The sequence below is a fragment of the Protopterus annectens genome, chromosome 12.part0, assembly GCF_019279795.1.
Source record: "Protopterus annectens isolate FY-2018-M chromosome 12.part0, PAN1.0, whole genome shotgun sequence".
NCBI lineage: Eukaryota > Metazoa > Chordata > Ceratodontiformes > Protopteridae > Protopterus > Protopterus annectens.
Genome location: NC_056746.1, coordinates 1,002,647,445 through 1,002,673,299, shown reverse-complemented (window position 1 = coordinate 1,002,673,299; position 25,855 = coordinate 1,002,647,445). Strand labels below are relative to the sequence as shown.

At 42.5% G+C, this 25,855-nt stretch overlaps 1 protein-coding gene across 1 annotated transcript in view; it reads left to right on the top strand.

Annotated features, from left to right (window-relative positions):
- The window catches only part of ATP9A (ATPase phospholipid transporting 9A (putative)), a 2,147,009-nt gene that overhangs the window by 1,401,376 nt on the left and 719,778 nt on the right, over positions 1–25,855 (top strand). Inside the window, exon 16 of the mRNA XM_044090027.1 lies at positions 18,033–18,125. Coding sequence (XP_043945962.1) covers positions 18,033–18,125 — 93 coding nt within the window. The remainder of the gene's footprint in view (positions 1–18,032; positions 18,126–25,855) is intronic.

Sequence of the window (25,855 nt, the reverse complement as noted above, 5' to 3'; positions counted from 1 at the left end):
ATTGAAATTTTCCATCTTCTTAATCTGGCAGCATGCTTAAATTTTGTACAGTGTGTGACATCCCCCCCTCTGGCCAGTAATCAAGGAGCCTGAATCCTCACCACTGACACAGATGAGGGACGTTCACTTGGAAAAAAGATAGATACACACACTATTTCCAGGTGCAGCTGGCTGCACCAAGCACAGTTTCCCTTAGGAGCACACAAGGAACACACTTGGTCCAGAGTCTGGGTTTCCCTCTCTCTCTCTCTCTCCAGGCCCTCAGTAAGAGCTCAGCTTTAGAGTTGTCCTCAGCCGAGTGTCCCAAGCCAAGTCTTCCACCACTCTCTCTGTGAAGCCAGTACTCTGTGTCCCTGCTCCAAGTAGCTGACACACACACACACACACACACACACTCTGACATTTGATTTAACCACACATGCGAACACACACACCTGGGAAAGGCTGGCACAGATTTACTAGCTGTGCCCCTCTGCCCAGACTATAAGGTAAATACTGCCACTGGGACACTCCAGAGCCAGCTACTCTAAGGCTCTTACAAGGGTACCCAATCATAACAAATGAAAGTAATACTAATACAAATGATAGTGTTTGACCAATGTAGCAAGGCTTTCAGGAGTGGCCACAGTGTCACCAAATAAATACAAGTACTCTCAAAGGTTAAAACATTCTCTAAAAGAATAGCCACAATGAAAAGTTTCAGTATATTTAATAATAAATTAAAAAAAACATGAAAATGCCAAATATCTATTTACAATAAACAACAGAATTTCAGTAACAGGAAATATTAAAATAACACAGATAAATAGATTCACACAGATACATAAAAACAGTGCTTAACTAATCTCACTGTATTTCCTCACTGATTTAAAGAATTACATTTCTCCAGTTACTTAATAAAGCAAGGCAAGATAAAGTGGGTGAGTGGTCTTCCTTCTCTGTCAGATTTCTAAAACAGACTGCTGTGAGACTTCTATCTCATCTAGTATTAAAACATCATTTCAGTGCTGGATTACAGAATTACATCACATACATCTGGTCATCTGACTTCTGGCTGCCATGCTACCCCTTTTTACTAGAAACTGAACCAGAATCTTGCACATATGTGTTACTGTGCAGACAGAGCTTTGCTAAGATGTGTTATAGCATATGGAAGTTATAAATCCATTTCAAATCTTCCACCCTTCCCAGTTAGCAGTTAGTTCACCCCTAAGGACAACACAGTAGGATTCCTAGTCCTGCTTTTCACAAACATTTTCTCTCTGGCTACAATTAGAACTGTAGGATACAATCTTTATGGCCTAAACCAGGTAATTTAATTTCAGAGTAGTTTTCAAAGTTAGCTGGACTGAGATTAACCTCTTCTTTCCCAGTGTCCTCTGTTACAGTATATTCATTTCAACAGTTGCAATACAATCTGAAATACAGGTATATTTCTTTTCTGTCCATCAGCACCCACCGTTGGTAAATTTTTAACACAAGCAGCTTTACAAATACATTTTCAACACAAGCACCTGTACAAATCAGTTTGATATACAAATAACATATAATTTTTTTACAAAACTCCAGCTAGCTATGCTGGCATATGTTACACATCCAGTGGCCTACTTCTCCTGGCATAGCTGGCAGTACCTCACATCATCACACGGTGTTCAAAGACATTGACATTTTTTGTGTCCATCTTCAGGGGATATTTTTCTATCACTTTCCCACTTATTAGTGGAGTTAGCCATCAGTAAAGAAATGAAGCATCTTGAGAAACATATATTACATAAAAATAATAAAAGATCCAAAAAATACCCAAAGAAAAAAATGCAGCAATTTTTTTTCTTTTTTGGCAAGTTTAGAAATGTATAACTCGCAAAACGATGCAAACAAACTGAATAGACTATAAAAACATTATAAAATCACACACTTATCTGTACATTCCTGTATCATACCTTTATCAGTACATTCCAGAACATGACCTGCATGAATGCTTACAAATGAGGAGGAAGTCATTGCTTTTGCAGTTGCTGACTGAAACACCAGTCAGATGGGTGTAATCTAAATGTTGTAATTTACTGTGACAGTGGCTCTCAACAAAAAAAGATCTCATGTTGTTTCCAGATATCAGAGTATTCTTTAATATTTATTTTATTGTATTTGTCTTTGTTTACTGGAAAAGTACTACTGGGTAATATTTTCAGAGGAGGCCCAGGCAGAAAAGCTCCATTTGCTTACATTGCATTATACTACGTTCCAGTTAAACACAGAGTAGTAGCATTTCTATTTACATTTGTACACAAACAGTAGTTACATTTATACATCCAAAGATTTTACAGATGTAGAAGTTAGAGAGAGCCCACATGCAACTTAGTGGATTGTACAGGTAGCAGTTATGTATAAAAGTTGTCTTGTCATTTCAGTGAGAGTATTCTGTTTAAAGAGAGTATTTGGAGAGTATCATACAGTGAACACAAAAAAATCTTAACCTTGTGATGAGCATGTGCAGGGTCACGAATGATTTAGATGTCTAAGCAGTGGTTTAAAACTATTGAGTTTGTTGGACAGTTTTATTTGTGTGGAGATACTATTCCAGAGTTTAGCAATGTATTGGGAGTAGAGAGAGAGTTTCCTGTAACATTATTTGACTTATTTGTAAGTAATAAGAATTTATTGCTAGAGTGGAGGTCCCTTGCTGTATTGTAGGGCAGCAATAAGTTTTGTAGAGCAGGGCATTTTTCTGAATGATTGAGTCTGTGTGCTGTGGTTAGTTGTGAATATGTTGGGTAGTTGTGTAGTTTAAACCAGCTTAATTGCTTTAAGCTATGGCAGTGGTGGGTCCTATAAGGGTGATTGATGGCAGATTTAGATATTTTATTGTAGAAGGAGGCAACTTCCTTTTTGTATTGTTTGTTAGAATAGGAGTGTATAAAAGAGTCAGCAATAAGAAAGTGGTGTCTAGAGTTTTTCTTTCATAACATATAATTATGCATTAGTAACATTGTATCTTATCAATGTTGAAAGAAGGTAAAAGGTATGGATGGAAGACTATGTGATAACCTCACAAATACTCCTGTTTAATGTTGATGTCTGTAAGGAACAAGACAAGAAAGAAAAGTGCAAGACCCTGACATAGGTTCATAGGTCGGTACTAGGCTATCGGCCCTAGGGCCTATACAAGCCTAGCCATAACAATTCCCTAGCTATTTCTTCCCACAGTATTTACTTCCCTGTGGATGAAAAGTTCCAGCTTCCAAAGTATTCTTTTAACAAAATGCAGAGGAGGCACTAGATTACCACTGCAGATTCATAAAGCTATATGGCACATATTCTGCCAAGGATATCTGGTATTTCAGTCAGTGTACAAAAGCTTTTGGGCACCATTTACCCATGCTCTACGTCCGTTGAAGTACAAGAGCATGATGGTGTAAAAGAGAAATACAGACATCAAACTTCAGAACTTTCTTTCTTTTAAAAAGTTCAGGCAGATGTCTAGTCTGTACTATGTCTTAATTTTCAGAGGTTAACTCGTATCTCAGCTTTGAGGGCAGATAATTTCCTATTTGGGAACTGTCCTATATATTTTGACTAAAAATTGCCATTTTTTTCCTCTTATGTCTCTCAGAAGACTGAAACATATGATAGAGAGATCCCAGGCAAGGACTCCCACATGGCCTGCTTATGTTTTTGGGAATCTCACAACATTTGTTTGTGTCCTGTCTCTCTCTCTCTCTCTGTCATTTGTCCTAAAAGACATTCAAAGCAGGCTGAATAGCTTCAAGCCCTTCTCAGAAACAGACATCTTAAAGCTTATGCTCGCACCTCCATGGCTACTGACTCTTCTTCATTGGACCCCTTCAGTCCAAGAAAAAAACATCTGAGACTACTGAAGAGACTATAGCTTTGAACTCTCTTCCCCAGTGTGGGACTTGACATACCTGCAGTGGTAGTTTTGGAGCCCTCTGACCTTCAGTCAGATCTTCCTAATACATCTGGTAATGCTTCTCAGGAAGTCATAAGGGTCAGGAGGTAGGCCACCTCCATTCATACAGGATGTCGGCCAAGAAGGGAGAACACAGTTTTCTTGTTATTGAAGAGACAGGCACTATACTTTAGATTTTAGTAAGAGAGAGGAGTTAGCTGGCTTCCATATGGAGGTGAAGGCTTCTCTTAAAAATATTAGGCTTGAAGCTCCTATAAAAAGAAAAAAAAATCCCCAAAAGCTAAACATCTTTCAACTCCTTCTACTCTTGACTAGTATCAAGGGATTTGAAGATTATATACCTCATCTCTCCTGTCCATTTTCTTACAAATCATATTCTGAAGAAAATATTTCACCTGATCCTCCTGTTGAGAAGTTTCATCTTTTGACATCATTTCAAAAATGAAAAACTTGTTTTAATGGGAGAGGAGAGAAAGTTTAGAGTTACAGAAGAGGTACTAAGATTGTCTTAAGTTAGTTTTCCCCAAAACCCGTGAAATTCCTGTAGTTCTTGGAGCTTTGGAAGATGCATTCGGCTGTTGCTGTGGTTCTCCAGGTGCTCAACTCCCTGCAACGTAGAAGCTTGATTGGCTATGTAAAGTACCTGAGTGTTACAATTACCTAGTCACAAATCCAATGGCAGATCCTACTGTAATTTCCATGGTTAAGGAGGGTGCTTTCAAGTTCTTGTCATCTTTCAGCCTCAGACACAATTAGAAGGATAGCAGGGCATTCGATAAGTGGAGGGGGAAAAGTATGTGCTTCATAAACACAGGCCTTTGGGACTCTCAGTTGCCATACCCTTATGAACAAATACTTCCTTTCTATGTGTAAATATATGCAACAGATTGTTTCTACTGTAACTGCTTTCAGAGTTGAAATAGTCTTTCTACCCTTGTTTCTTCTAAGTCAAAAGTCACAAAGCATTCTATTAGGTGTTCCTGTGATAGTTTCTGAAACAGCAGACAAAGGTTCTGTAATGTGTAAGCATGCTTGGCTTAGGTTAGAGTCTCCCTGATTATGTGAAATTCCAGATTCTCAGTGCCCCCAGAGAAAGGTGACCTTTATAGTAGCTCATCAGCTAAGGTCATGAAACATTTAGAGGAAAGGAGCATGTTAATGCATGGAGTAAATATAGCAGACACAATCCGTGTAGTCTTGGGCCTTTCCTTAAGCAGGGTCAACAGAAATAGCAAAAGAAATGGCAAGTGGAGTCCAGGAGGAAGAATTGTCCCTGAGGCACTTCCTAACCTAAGTGAGAGTGCATAACTATCCAAGTACTCTTTCTCCACTCCTCAATTAATACATCTACGAAAATAGCAGGCAGTTGGTCCTTTTCCGTGTATTTCTAGAAACAATTAACAGATTATTGGATATTAAGGAATAACTCAAAAGGGCTGCAAAAAGCACTGGGAATCCATCCCCCCAAAGTCAAGAATTCACCTTTCTGCAAAAAATCAAATATATTTGTTTCCCCCAATTCTTACAGAAATGCTAGCTCAAGGAGTTATAGAACCTGTTCCCATATCCCAGCAGGAAAATGTATTTTACTTCAGGATTTTTCTTGTACCCAAGAAAGAAGGCAAATAGTGACAAGTGTTACATCTTTCAGTTTTGAATAATTTCTAAAAATTCCAAACTTAAAAATATTAACTGTACAGTCTCTTTCCTCCTTTTTTCATCCCAGTCTTTTCTCGTAACCCTAGACCCAAAGTGTGCATATCACCATATTCCAGTTCACAAAGACTTCAGTGTTTGTTTCTGGGTTACATTTTAAATTTACATCCTTCCATTTCATACTCTCCACAGAAATAACAAAATGTCTACTTCAGTGGTTTGCCTTATGCAGACTTCAAGGAATCCACATTTACCCTTACCTGTGCAGTTGTCTCATCTTATCAGATTCCACTCAAGGCACTCAGGCATCTCTTCTTTGTGCTATAACCTCTTCCATAAACTGAGTTTCAGACTAAACCTAGAGAAATCCTCTCAAGCTACATCTCACAGGTTAACATTTCTGGTATGCCTTTTGGACACCTCTCCCATGATAGCTTCCTTCCGTAGAAGGTGTCTCTTTAGGACCATAGGTAAGTACTAGGCTAGTTGCCTTTGTGAGCCATTTTAACCCTAGCCAATTTCTCTTTACAATCTGAAGTTTTTTTTTTATCTGGATAACCAGTGCATTTCCACAACAAGGAACTTTCTCAGAATTCTAAACCTAATAACATTAGCTGTTCATGGTCCATTTAGCAAGACTTCATATGAGGACGATTCACTGTTTTCTTAAGTTGGTCTGGACTGAACACCAACATCCTCTGTCCTTCCCTGGTGTGCCAGTTCTGGACTTCATCAAGAGAGATCTCCTTTCATGGGTACATCGGATTAAATTAAATCTAGGTCTTCCAATTCCAAGTTAGTTGTTAACAACAGATGCCTTGGACTTTGCATGAGGAGCTTTGTCCAAATGGATCAAAGAAGTGATTGCCCTGATTAAAAACATTAATAGATTTGAATCAACTGTGGACACCAGGTAATTTAAGACAGTACCACAGTTATGTGGTACATAAGCAAACAGAGGAACTACATCTTAACCCCTGTGTAGACCAGGCAGTTGCCAGGAATGGGACATCTCAGCACAGTCTTTCCCATCCGACAATTTACATTCTGTCAGAGCAGAACTCCGCTGCAAACTCACTTTGCACGTCCGGGACAGACCTTCATGAATGGATTAAACACCTAGAGGTCTTTAGGAAATAATCCATCTGTGAGGAGCTCCCCAAGTAGATCTGTTTGCTTTCATTCACAACAAACACTTGCAGACAATTTGTTCCCGGACTGGAAAACTGATACCTTTTCTTTCCCATGGATTGGAATTTTCCTCTATACATATGTCCTACCAGAATCCTACTAAAGACTAAGGACAGCTCTCTTAGGATTCTCCCGGTAACTCCATTTTGGCTTGGACAACATTTGTTCTCCCTTCCATGAAACTGACCAGGGACAGTACCAAAAACTTTCAAAGAGAGTGGACCTTATTTCACAGGAACAAAGGATCTCTCATCCATTCCTACATTCTAAATCTACACCTGACTGTTTGGATGATAGGCTTTTGATCCCATTCAGGCACGTCTTTTCAGAGAAGGCACAACAAGTATTATAGATTCATGAGTGTATACTAGGTTAACAACCTTTAGGGCCCTTATATGTCTAGTTGTGCAACCCTAATGTGACCCACATGTTTGATTTTATATAGGGGTGATTCACCTACTGCCTTTGTTCATCAGAGACATAAGAGGCAGGCCAAAGGTGAATTTCCAGTTACGCATCCATTGGTCCAAGTTGGCCTTGGATCCCCATGGATGGAGGAGCCTTTTCCAGAGAATGAGAATTCTCTGAGAACATGTTTGTCTCTTCAACATGTCTTATTTATGTCGCAAGCAAAATTTAGGTCATCTTATGTAATAGTTTTGATGCTGGTTGCTTTGCAGATGTGCAAAAGGCTCATTAAAACAGTGTTTTATTTATTTATTTATTTAAATTTGTTGACCAGGAGTGTCCGACTGGACGTAGGTCCATTTTCAGCGGAAGCCCGGGGAGAAAAGCTCCACAGTAAAATAGACAGTAGTTACATTGGATTACATAGCGATTAACAATTTAACATAGCAATTACTTACAACATATTTACAGATGAAGAACATAGTACATCAGTAGACAACTAGAATCTTTATCTGTGATGTACATAACAGACATTAACAAATGCTACAATGAGAAGTTCCTGCTGTATAATAAGTACTAGGCTTATGAGCATCTGAGCTTGCTATAATCAAGGTAGTTAGTGGAGTGGAGAGAAAGGTAGTGGTTGGATGGGGTGGATGATATTAGAGTGGGAGTTGCAAGGGCATAGCCAGCATGTTTTTAGGTGCGCTTTTATTGAAGTTTTGAAGTGGGTGCATGATGGTACGGAGGTAATTGTGGGTGGGAGTGAGTTCCATAATTTGGCTATGGCGCAAGAGAATGATGCTTCACCAGCAGAGTTATTGGCTTTAGTGATCTGCAAGTGATTTTTGTTGCTGGATCTTAGTGGTCTGGTGGTGCGATAGGGTTGGAGTAGATTCTGGAGGAGGTGAGGGAGTTCAAGCCAGCCCAGTTCAGCAAGTGAGAGACAGTGGTGACTACAGTAGGATGCCCCTGTGGCGAATTTGGCGATTTTGTTGTAGCAGGTCTCTAGCTTGTTTAGATCACATTGCCTTAGGTTGGTATATATTGGAGAGGCATAAAGTAGGGAGGAGATAAGGTGGGAATTTGCTATTGAAATCTTTGCTGCTTTGGTGAGAAATTGCTTATTTCTGTATAACGCTCCTAGTTTTTTGTGGACTTTTTTTATGGTCATGGATATGTGAATGTCAAATTTTAGTTTGTCTATTTCCACTCCTAGCAATTTGGTGTGTTCAGTTGGGTATATAGTGGTGTTGTCTTGTGCTGTGATAAAGTGAGAGTTGTTTTGAGTATGTTTGGTGGGTTGGAAGATGAGTAGTTTGGTTTTGTTTGGGTTGAGTATTAATTGGGCATTGGATGACCATGTTTCAACAGAGGAAAAGGCTTCCTGTGTGACATATTGCAGTTTGGGTAGGGACTGGGCTGAGCAGATGATGGTCGAGTCATCTGCGTATTGTATGAGTGTGCCATGTTTGGTGGCAGAGGCTAGATTATTGGTGTAAACTGAGAAGAGTAGGGGTCCAAGGATGGATCCTTGGGGAACCCCTATGGAGACAGGTAGTTGGGGAGATATGTCATTCTGCCATACAATGGATTGTTGGCGGTCAGACAGGTAACTCTGAAACCAGTTGGTGACTGATTGTGAGAAGGATAGGTTATTGAGGACAGAGATAAGTTGTTTGTGTGGGATCATGTCAAATGCTTTAGATAGGTCTAGGAAAGTAGCAGAGGAGAGATAGCCATTGTTTTTATGCTGAAGGATAGTGTTAGTAAAGGAGAGTAAGGCAGTGATGGTGCTATGATTTGGTCGGAAACCATGCTGAGTACTGGAAAGGAGGTTGTTAGTAAGTAGGTAGTCTGAGACCTGAGAGTGTATGCATCTCTCTAGTATTTTGGAGAGTGGAGAGAGAATAGCTATGGGGCGGTAACTGGTTAGTTCTGCGGAGGGTCCGCCTTTGTGGAGGGGAATTATATGTGATACTTTCCACAGTGTGGGAACGTAACTTTCTGACAGAGATCGGTTAATCAAGATGGATACTGGGTAGGCCAGAGCATCAGCTGCGATTTGTAGGTATTCACTTGGGAGGTTGTCTGCTGCTAATTTGGTGGGTTTAAGTTTAGTTAAGAGTTTTTTATGTTGGAGGTAGGTACAGGAGAAAAAGAGAAGGCAGTGGGGAGATTACTAGTTGATGGTGTGGGTTGGAGGGGGGGGTTGTGTTGTTTAGCTAGTGATAGTATGGTTTGGGTGAAGTGTGTGTTGAATGAGGTAGCAATATTTTCTGAGGAGTGAGGGATGTTAGGAGGAGGGGTACTGACTTTACCTGGGTGGAGGATGGAGTTTATGGAGGACCAGAATTGTTTGGGGCTGTGTTGTGAGGAGTCTAGGGCAGACTGGTAGTATTGGAATTTGTCCTGTTTTATTAGCTCTTTGACTCTATTGCGTAATTCTAGGAATTTCTGTCTAGCTGAGGGGGGTTTGGTTTTGCGCCAGTGCTCCCAGGCTTTATCCCTGTTTTTCATTTCTGACTTAGTGGTTTTCTGTAGCCATGGGGAGGGTTGTGCTTTGGTTCTGGAAAATCTTATGCGGGCATGGTAATTAAGGATGTTCAGGAAGGTAGTATTAAAAAATTCAACTGTGTCATCTAGACTGAGGTACTTTAGAGGATGCCAGTTACATTCTTTGAGGGATGAGACGAATGTGAGTGGGTTAAAGTTTAGTTTTTTACGTATTTGACTGTAGATGACAGGTTTAGCTTGGTATAGGTATTTTTTGAGTAGGAATGTTGGGGAGTGATCACTGAGGCTATCTGATAAGCAGCCTGTTATATATGACATGGGGCTCTTACTGACTAGTATCCAATCCAGGGTAGTGTGCTTGCTGGAGTTTTTATTTATCCTGCTTGGTGACTGGACTAGTTTGGTGCAGCCATGAAGATGTACATGATGGGTTGGATTGTTGTCAGAACAGGATTGCTAGTCGATATTGAAATCACCTAAGATGATAGTTTCTTGGGGGAGATGGTGGGTAGTATCCCAGGCAAAGATAACCTCTCAGAAGTCTGTGTGATACAGAATAAAGAGACACGGATTTGAGGTGATCAGTATGCAGGGCATTTGTTTACTCCCTGTATTCTTTTTTATAAGGAACCTTTGGGGATGCCCCAGTTTCTGTATATGTCTGGCCACGTACATACAGAAGGGTGCATTATACTTAATGATGGGTCTGATGAGGGCTGAATACAGTGGTATGATGACTTCTCTGGACCTAGATACCATGCCTTTTACACCCTTACTTATACGTTGAGCAACATAAAAAGGTTTTCTTACTACCTTGGACACATGTTGATTGAAAGCTAGGTTACTGTCTACATGAGTTTCCAGATCCCCTAGTAGTTATCAACTTTTAGGGCTGTTTTGTAATTACATAGTTTCCCAGGGTATTTGACTTCCCAAAAGGTACTATAATGCATTTCTTGGCATTTAGTTTTAACCCATGGCTTTGGCACCAATTGTTTGTCTGTGTTAGACCTTCTTGAAGGGTGTTCTTTTCTTGGAGGGATTCAGTGGCTACTCCCAGTTTGCAGTTATCTGCAAACTTGGTCAGCCAGAGGCCTTTGATATTGGCTTTGACCTCTGGGAAGTAGATGCCAAAGAGTAGCAGGTCAAGTCGAAAAACCGCGAACCACACTGAAAATAACCAAAATCTAACCAACACCAACTTGGAAATTTTACAAAACCAAACTGTAGCACTGGAAAAAATATTATTCAAGATTAAGTGCTTTCGTCCAAATGTATTTAAGACTTCATCAGAATCTAAGTAATTAATTCACACATTTAAAAATTCATGACAGCAGCACAGAAAGAGGATCTGGTGGTGCTGTGGGGGAGGTGAGTCAGCCTAAGTAACATTTGAAGTACTTGACTGAGTGAACAGAAGTGTGGCAGCTGAGGGTACAGTACAGACAAATGCTGAGTAGTAAATGGACTGTAGCAAACATCATGTGAAGAATCAGCTACATGGAGTGCAACTGATGGCAGCCAAACAGGAGAATGATCTAGGGTTGTTAATCACACCAGGACTGGGACACCCATACCAGTGTCTGAGGATGTGGCAGAAAAAATTGAAAGTTGAGGTGCATCCACAGGGGGAAAGAGTCGGGAAGCAAACAAGTAATGCTACCATGTCACTGACTCCTGGTTAGGGCATACTGTCTGTAGTTTTGGTGGCAGTGCAAAGAAAGGATCATCTGGCTGCTGGATGAAGTCTGGTGGAGATCCACTAGATTGTGTGTGTGTGTGTGTGTGTGTAGTCAAGGGGGAAAGATATGACCACTGGATGCAGATTCTTTGTAATGCAGGCAGAAATTCCTGGTACAACCCAGACAACCTAGGTTTGACTAGTCAAATGGACACTAGAGGAGTCTGCTCATATGTCCTTGAGGGATGAAGGTGACTTGGTCATGCGCACCCACCACTGGAGCAGTATTGCAACCAAGCTTTGTTGATTTTCATGTCAGACCTTCAAGGATAAGGGAGTTTCACTGACTGTTCTGCAGGATTATATCATGTGATCCTTGATGTTAAACTGCAGTACCCATTTATCTCTTGAAACCAAGTATGGGAGATAGTGACCAAGGTCTCAGTACAGCAACAGGGCTTGATGGTCATGGCAGAATGGTTGGCCCAAAAGAGATAAAAAAAAAAATGACACAAAATAAATCTAATCAGAGACTGGAGGTGCTGGAGCTCTTCTCATTAGAGACCAGAAGCAATGATGAACATGATTATGCATGCTTGATCAAGTCAGAGAGATGTGAAAGGGCAGGATGAGCCAATGGGAGTTTAGAAGAGAAGGAAGGTTGTAGGGAGCAAGTACTTCAAAGATACATTAGAAAAAAATGATGTACTGAGAGGTTTTGAATCCTTTAAAAGTACCATTAGAATGAATGATGAAATTGGTGTGGACTCTTGAGAACACAGTAATTGCTGAGAAAGACTAACAGGAACATGTGGATGGAAGAAAAGTATAATATTAATGTTAAGTACAGTTAGAATCTGAATGAGAGTCAAAGTTAGAATCAGAGGGGCTGCAGCCATCTGGCATAATGTGTGACAGACGAATGGCAAAAAAGCTGAAAAGTAAGGTATACATAACAGTGGTACAGCCATTATTACTGTATGGTGCAGAATCCTGGGGAGTGAAGGCAGAGCAGTTGAAGAAGCATGAGGGAGATACGAAGTGCTTATGATGGGTGTTTGTATGCACATTATAGGACAGATAAAAAAAATGTTGACATCCGAGCAGAAGCTAAAGTATCTCCAATTGCAGAGAAGGTTAAAGAAAATAGTTTACAGTGGTTCAAGCACATGTGCAAGAAAGCAGATGATGATGTGGTGAAGATTTGGGAGAGAGAGGAAAAAGCAATAGGAGACGGGGAGATCCAGGAGAGAGATGGATGGATTCCATGAGAGAAGAATTGTGACAATCAGACATGATCATCGGAGAAGGTGGAAGAATGGCACTGAATCAAGAGACAGAGATGGTGACAATTGACATGACACCCCAACCCCATGTTGAAAATGGAGGGGGGTTTGATAATGATTAATTTACAGACTATTCAGGATTATTGCTATCTTCTGTCAAACACGTTTAAGCTAACATAGGGGCTTAAACGCCACAAAAATGAGCTCAAACACCAATTTACATTTATATGCACTGTGTTCTTGATATAGCAATAATACTGTTTCAAAAGAGAGAAAAGTATCTTCAGCTGTTCGCATGCCATACAATCAGTCCTTCTTTAACACATCTGCATGTTGCTTAGGAGACTCTCAGGTTCTCATTTTTTTAGTTCTTTTTTTTTTTTTTTTTAGAGTTAGATCACTGGTGTAGGGGCAAGGTGCCTGTGCACTCTGAAAGTGATTTGGGTTCAAGAAGCAAACCTGACAACAGAGAGCTGGGCCTTGCTAGGGAGGTGAGCCAAAGTGGGATGTCGGGGAAACATTTATGGATGGTAGCAGTACCCGCCTGGCGCAGATTGGAAGAACAGTGATCCTGCAGCCTAATACATGCTGTACCATAGCTGACAGCTGTTTTGATTGTGGAAGAGCAGTAGTCTACACATCATTTGTCAAGGAGCAGTATATGAATTGGATGAGCGGAGATATTTAACTGTAAAGTAGTATAATCCCCTGCCAAAACATGGCCCCTGGGTTCTGCTGCCTGAAGACCACTAGATGCCTGTTCTCCCAATGAACTTGTGTGGCTGTGGATGTGCTGTAATGATAGAGATTGGAGACATGGCTAGTGCACTGGACTATCAGAAAAGTGTTACTGTTAAAATAGCAAAATGTGTAGTTACCCTTTCTATCTGCTAGCCCCTGTTGTGCCAAGGCCTCTGCCCAGTAACAAGTGTTTTCTTCATGTCTTTTGATGAGAACTTTGTAGCAAGGACCATAAGGACTGTAACCCTGCAGATGAGGGGCTTTTGTAAGTTTGGCCCACTTCTAGGGTTCCTATAATTATTTAGAACACTGCAAGCGTAATGATATCAAACTCTAGTAATGCTATGCCAACTGTAGTACTTGCTTTTTGGCTGTGGAGTCATCATCAAGTGTGGCACAATGATTGGCAGGCCTTGGCTACTTAGCTGCATCCTTCCACCACAAATTCTCTTTCTTCATGTCTTGCCACCTGACACACTAACCTGTTTCCAGATCCCCAAGTAGTTTATCAACTTTTAGGGCCGTTTTTTTAATGACATAGTTACCCAGGGTATTTGACTTCCCAAAATCTACTATAATGCATTTCTTGGCATTTAGTTTTAACCCATGGCTTTGGCACCAATTGTTTGTCTGTGTTAGACCTTCTTGAAGGATGTTCTTGTCTTGGAGGGATTCAGTGGCTACTCCCAGTTTGCAGTTATCTGCAAACTTGGTCAGCCAGAGGCCTTTGATATTGGCTTTGACCTCTGAGAAGTAGATGCCAAAGAGTAGCAGGTCAAGTTGAAAAACCACAAACAACACTGAAAATAACCAAAATCTAACCAACACCAACTTGGAAATGGAACAAAACCAAACTGTAGCACTGGAAAAAATATTTATTCAAGATTAAGTGCTTTCGTCCAAATGTATTTAAGACTTCATCTGAATCTAATTAATTCACACATTTAAAAATTCAGCGTGTTTCAGACTGAAAATTTTCCAGCAGTGGATCACTAATCACATTTTTATGAAAATGTTTGTTTTTAAGTTTCTTTTGTGTATGCTTTTTTAACAACTGAATTTAGTATTAAGCACTTGTTACACTTACGAAAAAACTTGTATAGTTGTAGATCAGAATTTCATCTTTGCTACTGCAATGTTTAAAGGATTAGTCCAGATAAAATCACTTTAAAGATTCAAAGCAAACTTTGTCATGTAAGACTACGCATGTGCAGACCTAAACAAAATTACGAGTATCAGCTCACCATGAGAGTACAGAAGAAGCACAGGATACAACAAAAAGATATATCAAGTAAAGGAATTGGAGACTGATGACTGTGCCCCAAGAACATAAGAAAAAAAGATAACACCCCTTATGTAGTCATGTAGATACTGTACAGTAGCAGCATGACAGGTAAGATTGGTTATTGCACATGAACTGAAATTGTCACTCTGTGTATTATTACATAAAGCAAGAAACAGCCAATTGCCCTTGAATGTAAATATGTAACTAAGTAAATAAATAAATAAATAAAAATGAGACATTCCAAACAAAACACTATTAAGTTAATTTGTGGTGGAGTCACTAGGGCTGGTGTCCAGGTTAATAAGTCTCATCACCATTGGGTAGAAGCTGTTAAAGAATCTGGAATTCATGCACTTTATAAGCACTTACACGAGTGCATGGATCATGCTATCCCTAATAGAACCAAGATGTTATCCTCCAAAAAAGGAAGCCAATCTGGTGGTCCTCTGCCGTAAACAAACTCTACAACAGAAGAAACTGTTGCAAAAAGAGTGAAATCCCATGACTGGAGGAACTCCCTGGTCAGCCTCAGTAAGAAGCTGAGATCCCTCATAAAATCCTCCAAAGCTAGTTACGAAAACAAAATTGCCACTGACTCTAAAGTCAACCACAAAGCATTCTATAGCTATGTCAAGAATCTAAATGGGAACACTCAGATCTGCTCTGAGTTACAGCATAATGGCACTAAATATACAGAACCAACTGATATTGCCAACATCCTAGCAGATAGGTTCAGTGCTAACTTTACCCCCCCCCCTCTCTCCCCCTAGAGGGCCCATCTCTATACCAGAAGAATGCAAAGTTCCTATAATCACGGCTGCACAGGTAAAAAACACACTCTCCAAAGCCAAGAACACAGCGTCCATGGGACCTGACAATATCCCAGGCTGCGTTCTACATGAACTACAGAATGAACTGGCACCCTACCTAAGTACCATGTTCAATCATAGCCTCACCTTAGGCTTTGTACCCACTGAATGGCGCACCACGACAGTTATCCCACTCCACAAAGGGGGAGCCACGACGGACCCTGGGAACTACCGCCCCATTAGTCTGATGAGCCTGGTCTGCAAGGCCATGGAATGTATCATCATGGAACTCATAAACAGACATTGGTAATCTCCAAACTCTGGACCCTACTCAGTTTGGATTTGTAAAAGGCAGATCATGTCTCCTAAACCTGATTTACTTCTTTGAAGCAGTCACCAAAGCCATAGATGAGGGTAAAATGGTTCACACAGCTTATCTAGATCTCGCCAAGGCTTTCGACACCATCCCCCACTCTGGAATTATAGATAAGCTCACTAAACTAGGTATAAATCCCTATGTCACAAGATGGGTTGCCAACTGGCTCACGGACAGAACCCACACTGTGAAAGTAGTGGATTCCAAATCCGACATCAGACCAGTGACAAGTGGAGTACCACAGGGTTCAGTCCTGGGTCCTGTCCTGTTTGGTATCTACTTCTCTGAAGTGCAGGCCAACACAGAAGGTTTTTGGCTAACAAAGTTTGCAGATGACTGCAAACTAGGAGCCATAATTGAAACTCCTAACGATGTGGACAAACTACAAAAGGACCTCACTGAGACAGATACCTGGTGTCAAAGCCATGGCCTGAAGCTCAATGCCAAAAAGTGTATTGTCATCCCCTTTGGTAAAAACTCTGTACCCATGAACTACCACATAGCTGGTAGTCTACTTAATGCCGAAAATGTGATGAGACATTGGGACACAGGTGGACAGTAGTCTCTCCTTTGATAATCACATCGCCACAGTGGTCGGGAAATCCTTCTACATGGCTCATCTCATCACAAAAGGATTCTCATCCAGAAAAAAAGAGGTCATTGTTCCCCTCTACTCATCACTCATTAGATCCATTATAGAGTACAACACCCCTTTTGGTATGTACCTTACAAGACATCTACAACAACTGGAAAGACCACAGAAATACCTCACAGAGGATTACTGGCCTCAAACAGATGCCCTATGCAGACCATCTCAAAAAACTACAGCTTTACTCCATCGCATATCGCCTACTCAGGGATGATCTCTGCCTAACATACAAAGCTATGTCAAACCCAGAACTGTTGGACATGCTCCACTTAAAGAAATCCCAATCCCTTCGAGCTACACACACTAGGGACCTTAACCTTGCCACCACAATAAACAGAACATGCTGGTGGGATAGATTCCTGTCCCAGAGACTTCCCATACTCTGGAACAGACTACCTATCTATGTCAAACAGAGCTCCTCATTAGCACTCTTCAAGAAAAATCTTGATGATTGGATGGGAAATGGGAAATTCACCCCGGGGATCACTTCTGTGGCTCTGCTCGACAGGGGCACAGGAAAATAATTTTCTTGGGTGGCGAAAGCCAGGGTACATTTTTTGGCTAGGCTTGTATGGGCCCTAGGGCCAATAGCCTAATACCTACCTATGAACCTATGGAGGTCCTACTGCGAATACTGCGGTACCTCCTGCCAGATGACAGTTGAGTAAACCATCATGTGCAGGGTGTGAAGAGTCTTTAAATATTTTGTGGGCTCTTAGAGAGTCTCGTAGATCTACTAGCTATCTGCTACCCTCCCTGTGGAAATTAGAACAAGAACATTCATCCATCTACCTACTTAATTGAGTAAACTATTGGAAACTCCAACAAGGTGTCTTTATTCATGCAATGGGGGGGTATCAACGAGAGAGTGTCTCCTAGATCTGCTAGCTAAAGTGATTTTATCGGGTCTATAACGGATCGAATAATAAAAAGATTGAACGGCTGTAAGAACAAAAATGCCGTTCATATAAATCCTTTTTCTGAGATCATGGTACACTGAAAATTGGAAAATTTGCCCTTTCCTCACTGTAGTATGATCTCGGAGTTGGTATCTATATTTAGTGGGGGGTGTGGGGGGCACAGCACCCCACAAAACGGATTTCTATGAATGGCATTTTCGTTCTGACAGACATTCAATCTTTTTACTATTCAATCCGTTGTCATAGACCCATTTTATCTGGAATAATCCTTTATAATGTTTCTTGTTAGACCTGTCACACTCTGGGTCACAGATGGGATACCAGACTTCACTTGAGCCCTCTGGATTACCTCTGGTTTTTGGCTCTTGCAATGCTCTGAACAGCTGTAGAACTAAAAGTCTTGTCCTAAATTACTGTAATGAATATGCGATTCTAAATTGATTAGGAGGCAGGCAGAACAGGATTAAACTTTGTGGGTGAATTTGAATTAAACAGGAAGTTTTTCATCAGTGTGTTAAAGAAAATATTTATAAAACTATTAAAGAAAATATTTATAATGCATGTTCTGTCTGTTTCTCTTTTCAGGATGAAGCCACAGGAGAGATCACATTCTACATGAAAGGAGCTGATGTTACTATGGCTGGCATAGTTCAGTACAATGACTGGCTAGAGGAAGAGGTACAGGCTGGATTATCTCAGTTTATTGGGGTGCAGAAGGCATTTCGGGAACAGAAACTGAGCTGTACAGAGTTGCATTGTATTACTAAACTGTAGAATAATATATCATTCAACAGACTGGCAAGAAGTATTAAAAATAAGAAAATCATTGGTATTTCAAAAAACAGTGCCACTGTCAAACAGAGCAGTAATCACATGTGCTGTAAATGTCCTTCTTTCATCACTGTTGCAGTGTTCTAAACTGCTGAGTTATCTTACCATATAACCTTGACTTCTGACCAGGGTGCCAAAGCTAAAACTCCCGTAGAGTCATACATCTGACATGCAGCTTAAGCATGTGGGTATAAGGGTATGTAAGCAGATGCATGAGCATAAAATCTTAGGCTATCTTGCTGATAGTTGAAACCCAGGCCCTGCACCTGCCAGTATGCTCTACAAATAGATGTTGGTATTATTGGCCTTCAGTGGGTCAGATAACTTATCCCATTGGGGAACCTTACTTGATTTTTTTTCTAGTACTTTATTGTCAGCTAGGAGGGGAAAGTGCAATTCTGACTGGCAGATTCTCTACAAGGATCTCCACTCCTAGTGTCCCTTTTGTTTAGGTGCAGTGTACGATTATGAGAATTGTACAGTTTGACAGTCCTTCATACCTAAAACCATACAGATGCAACTTTCTTCACTCAGTATGCACTTGTCCAGGCTAAGATGGCAGACTTTTCCACCCCTGACATCACACCTGTACTGAAGGAGGAGGACTTCAAGAGGCCTAGGCCAAACAGAGTACGCCTGTTCAGTCAGACTTGGATGTACATGCTAAGGTCTCGGAACTCATAGTACACCTGATGTCTTCTCCGGTGCCCACTACCGAGACCCTGCCAGAGGGTAAAAAAATGGCATCTTAGGTTTACATGTCTGAAGCAACTGATGTTACTGACACTGATGAGAAGGGGGGACCCCGTATCATTATTTCCAAAACCGTCAACGGTATATCTCAAATTTTAGTAAGGAAATTACAGGGTTTCTTATCAAGGTGTGTCAGGGGGTTCGGGATCTCTGCATCTTGTAAAAGCTGACATAACACTTAAAAAGATAAACCGTCAACGGTATATCTCAGATTTTAGTAAGGAAATTACAGGGTCTGTTATCAAGGTGTGTCAGGGGTTTCGGGATCTCTGCATCTTGTAAAAGCTGACATAACACCTAAAAAGATAAAACAGAAAACTAAAAATTCAATTCAAAGAAACTTTATTGTCATTTAGGAAACACAAGTGCTCCCGAAATGAAATTTCAAGTGTCAGCTCTTTTACAGGAGAAAACAAACACAAAAAGACAGACATGATAGGTATTAAAGAATAAACAATAACTATTGTGCAAAAGTAAATATCTAAGTAGCTGACTCACATGCTTCTATACTGTTTATATACACTGGACAACACTGACTATTAGATGAGGAACACATTAAAAGAAAAGTACACTATACACAGAGGTGAGAATGGGTAATAATGCACATGAAGTGATTGGAATTGCACTTGAATGAGAATATATTAAATTTAGTATGCAATAAATAAATAGAATTACTGTATAGAAAATAAAGGAAAAGAATGAAAGCGTAACAATCAATAATAGTTTTGATGCATTCAGATTTACTTCTGCATAGAGTCTTATTGCAGTTGGGTAAGAACTGTTCATGAATCTGGACGTCCTGCAGCAGATATTCTGTAACTTTCTACCATATGCAAGTTTAGTGAATCAGCCATACACTGGATGAGAAGTGTCGCTCAGTATTTTGCAGGGGGGGTCTCTATCACAAAGTCAAAATCTGAAGAGTGAACACTCTTAAATCGACACAAAATATCCAAAACCACAGAAAGTCGAATGTACGTAGCAGCGATTTTAAAAATCACTGTTCCAAAAAAAAAAAAAATCCAAACATAACATAAAGTGGGGGGCTTTGCCCCCCACACCACCCATACCTAAATATACCAACTCCGAGATTGCACCACAGTGGAGGAAACTGCAAAGTCCCGACAATGGCCCAGTGATTTTTTTCCCTGGGGAAAAAATTGCTGTTCCAGCCGTTCGACTTTCTGTGGCTTTGTGTATTTGGTGTCGATGTAAGAGCATTCACTTTTTTCAAAACTTCGACTTTGTGATATAAACCCTTTTATGGGACCTCTCTATATCTCATTTCAAAGAGTTCCTGTAAGGTAGGAAAGCTAGTGCCCATGATCTTTTCTGCTGTTCTGTCATTCTTTGCAGTTTCTTCCTTTCGGCCACTGTGCTGTTACCAAGCCATACAGTGCAGTTGCTGGTGATAATGCTCTCGATAGCTCCTCTGTAGAATGTATTTAAAAATTCATAGAGAGCTTTGCTTTCCTAAGCCTTCTTAGGAAGTGTAGTTGCTGGTGGGACTTTTTAATTAACTGGCCTGTATTTGTACTTCAAGAAAGATCCTCTGATATATGTACCCCCAGGAGCTTTGTAGTTTGGACTCTCTCCACTTCTTCACCATTGATGTTGAGGGGCAGGTGCATGGCAGAGCTCTTTCTGAAGTCAATAATGAATGTTAAGTTGTCAATCTCGCCTTCATTCTTGCTTGATGGGTTCGGAGCCGATCCTCGGCTCTGACTCGGCACTTTGCTAAGCTCGAGAGTCACTTTTACCAGCTCGAGGCAGCCCCATATCCCATGATGCAAGGCGGTAAGTACCCAGATCTCGTTTGCCGCTTCGCTGATGAGGTCCTCCTTTTGCCAGCTCCTGGTAAGTGATTTAGATATTACTGTTTTTGCCGCTTTTTCACCTTAAAACTTTATATTTAACGTTTTTAGTTTAGATTAAGTCCCTTTCTGACTAGAAAATCCCTCACTCCTTAATTTTTTTAGTCAGGCCTTCTCCCCTCCCATCCCCCCCCTTGTTAGGGTGTGTGTGTGTGTGTGTGTGTGTGTGTGTGTGTGTGTGAGAGGTTAGTTATCTGATTATTTTTGGGATAACTGTTTCTTGGGACTGTGTTGTGTGTGTGTTTCTACAACCATGTCCAAGGAAAGGGTCTCAGGCTTTAAGAAGTGTGACTCGTGCTGTCAGAAGATGTCTCTGACAGACGGTCACACTTCTTGCTTATACTGCCTGGGACCTCTCCACCTGCAGGACTCCTGTGCGATTTGTCATTCCTTTAGCCAGAGAGTCCTGCAGGAGAGGAGAAACAAATTGATTTTGAGGGGCCTACTTAAACCGGAGGGCTCTCCAGCTAAGTCGGCTCCGAGTAAGACTTCCAAGTCTTCCAAGGCCCAGGCTTCTGTGTCTAAGCCTGCGGCCTCGGTTCCGACTCTTTCAGAGTCAAGATCGGCTCCGGCTGGAGCCGATCCTGGTTTGCACAAACCTTCGGCACCGATGGCTATCGGTGCCGATACTGGTTCGGTCACATCGGTGTCGGCTCCGATTGGTTCCGACCACCATGTGGCTCAGGCTTCGGTGTCGGCGCCGATGCATCGAGACCTTCTGTCGGTGCCGAAAAGTCATCGGCTCCGACTGCATCCATGGTTTCGTCGGCTCCGATGGTTCCTTCGAGGAAGAGGTCCAGGTCCCCTTCCTTGGAACCGATACTCTCGGCTCCGGCCTCACCTCTCCTCTCGGAACGGAGCCATCGGAGCCGATCATCTAGGTCATCCAGGCTTTCTGACCATGATTTAGAGAGGGTGGTCAGTAGATTATTAAAATCACAGGCACTGGCCCAGATGCTACATAGTCAGTCTCAACAGACGACTATTAGTCCACACCCCCTTGCAGTTCCTCCTTCGACTCTACCTCAGAGTTTGGAGCTGGAGTCTTCGGGAATAGTTTCTGCTATGGCTGAGGGACAGATACCCCCCCCCCTTCTGCTCCCTCAGCCTCTACTTTTATCTCCTGTTCGAGACCTTCCTTAGAGGGATTCGGTGGTCGGGCTTCCCTGGTCTCCTCCGAGGGGGTGAGTGGCATCGGACCCTTGTCCGACCCCACTCTTCCCCTTGGAGCCTCGGCCTTGGTGAGCTCGGCTCCGACCTCTGCCTCGGAGCCTTCCCTTTCAGTGGGCCCTGGAGTTCCGGTTTCTTTGGAGCGGGTTCTCTAGGACCTCCCTGGGAGGGGAGCCTTCGAGGTGATGAAGAGTGTGCTGGCCACTGGACTCAGCCAGCAGTCTGTTCCCTTAGCTCCTCCCTCTACAGTGCCTGTCGATATCTCTGCCATCTCTCTTGCTCCCGGACCCAGAGATCCTCCGCCTCAGGTTTCCCCACTGGGAAGAACCCCCTCTTCCGAGGATTCTCCTGATCAGTCAGGGGATCCTCCGCGCAAGAGGACTTGTAAGAGGAAACACGTAGACTCCCCCGAGTCTATCACTTCAGATACCGACTTAGATGAGTCGGAGGGATCCCCAAGATCCCCCTCTGAGGATGTCTCCTTTTCAGACATCCTAGAACTCCTTAAACAGAGGGGAAACTGGCCCTCCAATAATCCCTCTGAGGATGAGTCTGTATACCTGGAGGCGTTTGGATCTCGGCCCTCCACCTCCTGGGTGTCTCCGCCTTTCGACCCCCTTATGCAGGTTATTGCTCGAAAGGCTTGGGCTGCTCCTGACTCTGTAGAGCCAGTTCCTAGGAGGCCGTCTAAATTTATTACTGCCCCTTCGGACAAGCAATTCCTTACGAAAGGTGTCCCTGCTGATGCCATGGTGGTGGCGGCTGCCACTAAGAAGGAACTTGCAGATCCTTCCGTACCTGTCCATCCTCCTAATAAGGACTCTAGGACCATGGATAGGTATGGTAAGCGGATGTTCTCTTCAGCGACCTTTGCTATGCGCTCGCTGAACTACTTATGTCACTTCACCAGACTCCAAAGGGACATCATTAAGGAGCTAGGTGAAGTAGTACAGGATCCCACAGCTGCAGGGGCTCAAGAAAAAATTGCTTCGCAGCTAGGAACCCTTAAATGTCCTTCAAGGATGCATCTGCAGTCCTAACAAATGGGTTGTCCTGGCCTCAGGCAGCCCTTCGGTCGGCCGGATTCCAAAGTCTGGGTCTGGCCTCGGCTGATGTCGCACTTCACCCGACGTCATAGCTGCAGTTCAGCGGGTATAAAGGCATCAGCCGACGCCATTTTCCTCAGTCTTTCTTGCCGCGTGGCGCCTGAAGCAGAAGCTGTTCGCAAGTGCCGGTCGGTCAGAACCAGAGATTGCTACTACCGAAGACTTCTAAAAAGCTAAGTACCCCGTTGGGGACTTTTTCTTGCCTCAGCCGATGTCAGAAAAAGTGAATAACTGTTTATCTTGTGGGAAACAAATACCTCATAAAGATTTCCACTCTTACTGCCTACCTTGTTTAGGCCCAGACCACGACGTAGCAGCTTGTCTAGCCTGTGCTTCCTTCAACCGACGCATCTTAGACGCCGGTCGGAGTTTGCAGAGGAGTTTTTCGCCCGCTTTTGCTTATAACATGCCGCCGGAGACTCCGACTTCACAATTAGCTAAAAGCGTAAGGAAAAGGACCGACACTCGCGGTCCGGCGGCGAAACAGCGGTTAAGCCAACGAAGTGTCTCGGTTTCGGCTGAAACCGAGTCCATGTTCTTCCTTCGGCCAAAGCATGCCTCCTACTACCGAGGCTTCATCCAGCATGGCTGAATCTGCTACGGAATTTCCACCTGCTCTTACAGTTTCTCAGGATTTATCAGATACTATCCCCCTAGATATATCTACTCCTGCAAGTGGAGCTGCTAGGCCCCCTGCATCCATGTCAATTAAGGCTTTTGCCAGGGCTAAAGCAGCTAAATTTTCAAAGGCCGTGCCTACTAAAACCCCCTCTCACAGGCCTAGCTCTAGTACTCAAATGCTTAGTCTAGCAGAGGATCTCATTTCTTTGATCAGGGGAACCCAGTCTCACCCTGACAGGGCCTCTCAACCACCTCCAGAGAAGAGGCCTAGAGCAGAGCCCCCTGAGCCAGTTTCTTCAGATTACTCCTCTGATGATTCAGAAGATACTAATCCTCCAGAAGGCCCTTATTCTCCATATGAGGACTCTGATGCAGAGGATTCCATACCTTCTGCCTCTCCTCCTGAGGAATTTTCTTTTGGGGAAAGCTTGCATGCTATGAGGGAACAATTTCAATGGCAGGGCCAGGATTTTTCAGACTCTAGGAAAAGGCTTAGGACCTTTTTACATTTACCTCAGCATAGGCCTTTAGCTATTCCTCCAGTACTTACAGTTGTGGATGATGCATTTAATGATGCTTGTACTGCCCCTGACTCCATTCCTCCGGCCCCTGCTAAGCCCGACAGATACTACAGGGTTCCGGACACACATTATCATTTGTATAAGGCTCCTATTGCAGATCCTGAAACTATTTCACAGGGCCCAAAAGCTGTAGCAGCTGCCTCTGCCAAAACCCCCCTCTGAAAGAGAATCTAGAGCATTAGAGAGATGGGGTAAAAAAGTTTATACTTCTGCTACTCTTTCGGCTAGGGCCTTAAACTGTCAATTCCACATGATTCAATATCAGGAATTTCTGTTAGATCAGCTAACTAAAAAACTGTCCTCGACTGAGCCTTTAGACCGTACGTCCCTTCAGGATTTGGTGCATAACACTCAGCAGGTCAGTAATCATTCCTTAAAATGCGGCTATGATGCACTGGAGGCTTCCTTTAGATCAGCTATGACTGGTACAGTGATCAGAAGGCATGCATGGTTAAAAGAGCAATCCTTACCAGACCATGTAAAGGCCAAGCTTCTAGATGCTCCCATGGAAAAGCACAGTTTGTTTGGTTCCCCTGCACAGCAAGTGTTGCAGAAGGTGGAAGAAAAAGCTAAATCTGTTCAGACAGTCAAGGATTTCTTACAGGTCCAGCCTCCGAGGTTTAGTAGGAATTGGCCTTCCAAGAATTGGTCCTTTCCAGACACCACCAGAGCACAGAGAAGCAGAAATAGACGCCCTAGAGGCAGAGGTCAATCCAGAGGTGCCTATAGGGGACGTCAGTGGCAGCCTAACAGCCAGAGAAGTACTGCCACAGATCCAGCCACTACCACTTCCACAGGACAATCACAGTGACTTGGCTCTGAAACCGCCTACCGGGGAACAACTGGAAGCACCCTTAGGCGGAAAGCTAGCCTTATTTTCAGTAAATTGGCATTACATTACAGGAGACAAATGGATTTTACAGACAATAGACAAAGGCTACAGGTTTCACTTCCATACTCTTCCAAGGAAGAGAGGAATGCCAAACCTACCTCCAAACCAAAGGACAAACGCTCTACAGCAAATAGACCACTTACTAAGGATGAGAGCTATAGAAAAGGTACCAGCTATGGAACAAGGACAAGGATTTTATTCAAGACTTTTCCTGGTACCAAGAAAGGAAAACCAATGGAGACCTATCCTCGACCTGTCCGCTCTAAACACATATCTCATTGTTCCAAAATTCAAGATGCTGACCCTACAGCAACTTCTTCCCATGCTGGGCAAGGAGTCTTGGCTGGTGACTCTGGATCTCAAGGAGGCATACCTGCACGTCCCCATACGACCAAATTGCAGAAGATACCTCAGATTTCTTGCAGGATCAGAGCATTATCAATTCTCAGCATTGCCTTTTGGTTTATCCACTGCGCCCAGAGTATTCACGAAATGCCTGGCATCAGTAATTGCTCATTGCAGGCTTCAGGGAATTCAAATTTATCCATACCTGGATGACTGCCTGTTACAAGCGGACAGC